The sequence below is a fragment of the Numenius arquata genome, chromosome 2, assembly GCF_964106895.1.
Source record: "Numenius arquata chromosome 2, bNumArq3.hap1.1, whole genome shotgun sequence".
NCBI lineage: Eukaryota > Metazoa > Chordata > Aves > Charadriiformes > Scolopacidae > Numenius > Numenius arquata.
In genome coordinates, this window is record NC_133577.1 from 54,859,371 (window position 1) to 54,863,305 (window position 3,935).

The 3,935-nt window shown below is 55.4% G+C and overlaps 1 protein-coding gene across 1 annotated transcript; it reads right to left on the reverse strand.

Annotated features, from left to right (window-relative positions):
- Positions 1 to 1,019: 1,019 nt before the first annotated feature.
- Positions 1,020 to 2,117, reverse strand: NKX2-2 (NK2 homeobox 2). The gene is made up of 2 exons (XM_074169162.1): positions 1,859 to 2,117; positions 1,020 to 1,579 (listed from the first exon to the last, which is right to left on the reverse strand). The coding sequence occupies exons 1-2, from the start codon at positions 2,115 to 2,117 to the stop codon at positions 1,020 to 1,022; spliced, it is 819 nt and encodes a 272-aa protein (XP_074025263.1).
- Between the last annotated feature and the right edge of the window lie 1,818 nt (positions 2,118 to 3,935).

The window sequence follows — 3,935 nt, forward strand, 5'->3', positions numbered from 1 at the left end:
GTGTCTCCGAGCCCCCCGAGCCCCCCTCGCCCCCCGCCGGACCGAGCCCCCCGAAACGCCGCCGGGGAACGCGGGGAACGGCCGCACCCAGAAGTCGAACAAAACCGGTTGGTCGTTGTTATCAGTTCTTTCTCTCTTTTTTTTTTTTTTTTTTTTTCCCCCGAAACACAGCTTTTTTACAAATTAAAATTTTTCTTAAAATATCGAAAGCCCGAGTTTGTACACACTGAGTCCGCTTTCCCGCGGGGGTGGGCAGAGAGGGTTTAATCCGCGTTTCTTTTTTCCTCTGCTCGTGGGTTACTGGGGAATAGTTGTGCGCGAACCCCAAATAAGATAAACCAAAACGCACGTCCCGGCCGCTACTCGCGGCAGCGATAATCACAGTGAGATATAAAAATGCGGCCGCTAAGAGTTTTCGGGAGTTACAGGCGGCCGAAAATCGTCCTAGAACGGGGAGCGATCGAGATCTCCGTGTTGGGGTACGGCGGCCGCGCTCCGAGCGCACGCACCTTCCTCACAAAACCACAGGAGCAGCGGGGGGGGGGTTTATTCTTTATTTTTGTTTTTTTTTTTTGTTTGTTTGTTTGTTTTTGTTTTTTTTTTAAATTGTGACGATCCCTCCCCCCCCCCCTTTTTATTTTAGTTGTAGGTAGACAGGACCACTCCGAATGGCGCAAAAATTTCTGTAAACAATGACGCACAAAAACACCTCCCCTCCCTTCCCTCCCGCCCCCCCCCCCCGAAATGAAACCGAGCCCCCCTCCCCGAAAATGGAGGGGAAAAGAAACAGGAGAGGGAAAAAAACCGTAATAATAATAATAATAGCAATAATAATAATAATAATTAATAATAATAATAATAGTGTTTCCCTCTCCATTCCTTCCCCCGCAGTTTTGATTTTATTTTTGGAGCATCAGTCTGTCTCTTTCTCTCTCTCTATTATTTTTTGTTTTTCCTCTGTGTGTGTGTGTGTGTGTGTGTGTGCGTGTGTGTGGTGTGTGCGCGCTCCCCTCCAGCCTTCACCAAGTCCATTGCTGAGCTTGTACCAAATGGTGTGCTGTGGGGTACTGGGGGTTGCTGGTAGCGCTGTACTGGGCGTTGTATTGCATATGCTGTAGAGACTGGGCGCTATAGGCGGAGAAGGGGATTCCCGTCTGGAAAGTCGCGGCTGCCAAGTCCTGAGCTTTGAGCGTGTGGCAGGGCTTGCCGTCCCTGACTAAGACCGGCACGGCCACCCGCCGCGGGGAGGGAAGAGGAGTCACTTCCATACCTTTCTCGGCCCGGGCTCGCTTCATCTTGTAGCGATGGTTCTGGAACCAGATCTTCACCTGGGTGGGAGTGAGACGGATCAGGCTGGCCAGGTGCTCCCGCTCCGGCGCCGACAGGTACCGCTGCTGCCGGAACCGCCGCTCCAGCTCGTAGGTCTGCGCCTTGGAGAAGAGCACCCTCCTCTTCCTCTTCTTCCCCGCGTCCCCGCCGCCCGACGTCTCCTTCTCGTTGTCGGGCGACTCGTCGGCCGACGGCTCCGGCGACTTGCCGGAGGGGTCCTGGCCACCGCCGCCGGCCGTTAGCCCGTGCACTGCGGAGAGTCCCGTTAGCGGGGAGGGGGCTCCGCGCTGCGCAACCCCGGCCGCCCCCCGCATCCCTCCCGCCGACCCCGCATCCCTCCCGCCGCCCGGCCGCTTCCCCACTGTGGAGAGGGGGATGGATGCAGGCACCGACCTGGGGCTCAGCCACCCGTGGCGAGCGGTAGCCCACCCTTCCCCTCCCCCCCCCCCTCGCCCCGCCGCCCGGGGAAGCCCCCGCGGGCGCGGAGCCGCTCTCTGCCCCGTTCCCGTCCCCGCTGCGCGGTACTCACGGGAGTATTGGATGCCCTCGGCGCTCGCCAGCCAGCGCGTGTAGGGATTATCGCTATTATCATAGAAAGGGTTCTTCAAAGGCAGCGTCTGAACAGTGTCCAAGGGGGTTTGTCCCAAAACTCCCGCTTTCTTGGGAGGCTCCGGCGCCTCACTCTCTTCCTCGCCGCCCTCCGCGGCGGAGCCGTCCTCATCGTTGGTGTCGGGGAGGTCCAAAATGTCCTTCACCGAAAAGCCCGTCTTAGTGTTGGTCAGAGACATGGTCCGGTCAAATTTAGGCAGGAAAGTTGGAGGAGCGGCTCCGCCGATCCGCCGTGTCACGGGCACACACGCGGAGCGGCGGCACCGACACCGCACACGGCAGCCGGGGGCGGCGGCACGCGTGGAGGAGGGAAAAAAAAAAAATAATAGAATACAATAATACAGATTTATAGAAAAACAACCGAAGGGTTTCGTGCAAAAGAAGAAACGGAGCCCCGGCCGCAGCGATGGATCTCCGCGGCGGCGGTTTCTAAGGGCTTGTTCTGCCACGGGGGAAATTCAGAGAGAGCGGGAGCAGCAGCCGGCTTCGGAAATAGTTTGTAACTCCAGGGGAAAGGGGGACAGAGACGCCAAAAAAAAAAAAAAAAAAAAAAAAAAAAAAGAAGAAAAAAAAAAAAATGATCACTTCTGGATCTTGCTTAAACACCCCGAACCCGTGCCTGCCGCTGGAAAAACCCGAGCCATTGCTGGAGCGAACAGTCCATATAAGGCTGGTCCCCACACATGAACCTGCCGAGAGGAGGGAGAAAAAAAAAATACATTAAACCCGGGAAAGGTTGGCCACGTGTGGGCGGGTCTTGGAAGTCAAGTGGATGAAGACAGTGTTTGCAGATGTGAAATTGCGGGTTTTGGGCGAGCTCCGAGCTTCCACCATTGGTGATGAGTGGTATAACGTGTCAGTTAATTACCGGCGTGGGGAGGGCCCTTCCGCGTGTGTGTGTGTGTGTGTGTCAGCGAGAGAGGGAGGGTGTGATTTTCTTTTTTTTAAACACAGTATTTACATACAAAGAGCCTCGCACACCAGCCCGATATTCCGCACACTCCAAAGTGTGTTTTCCAGCGATTGCCTTGAAAAGCAGGGAGGGAAAACAAAAAAAAATCGGGGGGGGGGGGGGGGAAGGGGGGAGTGATAAGGAGCAAGGGAGGATGGGTGCGCGGTTTCCCACCCCTCCCGCTCAGTCTGCGCGCCCTCGCAAACTCGGGGGCTGCGCTATTTTTTTTTTTTTAATTTATTTTTTTATTATTTTTTTTTATTGCGCGGGGCCGCGCTCAGAGCCCCGCGCGGGACCGAAACGAGAGGCGGCTCAGATGGCAAGAGACCAACTTATCTAAACCGCCTAGGTCAATATTTTGGTTGAGGCTTAGGGATGAACGCTGGAAATTAAACAGCAAGTAATTGATTCTAGTTTGCTCCGAAATTAACCGAACTGGCAAAATGCGATCGTCAGTCACGACCCGGGGAGATCCGGGAGGTGATTACTTGGGGGGGGGGCTTTATTTGAAGAGGTCTCATTGATTTTGCCTCCTTCTTCCAGGGGAATAAAACCCAGCCCGTTTGGTTTATTTAATGGGCTGGAGTCCCATGGACTTTCAAATAGGATTGAATTAATTTCAATTTTTTTCTTTTTCTTTTTTTTTTTTTTTTTTTTCAGGACCTGGGGAAGGAGCGGGATAAAGAAGGGGTTGCTTTCCCAAAGGGTGATTTGGATGGCCGGATCTCCAGGTGTCACACGCGCACATGGCGCCGGCAGCCGCGAATCCCCGCAGCATCCGCGACCGCGGGTCCCGGCGGAGCGGCGGCTCCCCCGGCCCGGCCCGGGGCTGCGCACTGCCCCCCTCCCCAACTTCTTCCCTCTCTATCCGTATTCCACCAACTTTTATTTTCATTTTCCTTGCTTCTTCCCTTTCCTGCACCCGCCGAGGACCCTTGGCCGTGCTCACCCTCGCCTGGCACGGCCCGGACCTTCCCCTTCCCCTTTCCCTTCCCCTTCCCCTTCCCCTTCCCCTTCCCCTTCCCCTTCCCTTTCCCTTTCCCTT

Coding starts and splice junctions, on each gene's coding strand:
- NKX2-2 (XM_074169162.1), bottom strand. CDS start 2,117: ATGTCTCTGACCAACACTAAGACGGGCTTTTCGGTGAAGGACATTTTG. Junction 1,580..1,858: donor CGAGGGCATCCAATACTCCC/GTGAGTACCGCG, acceptor GACTCTCCGCAG/TGCACGGGCTAACGGCCGGC.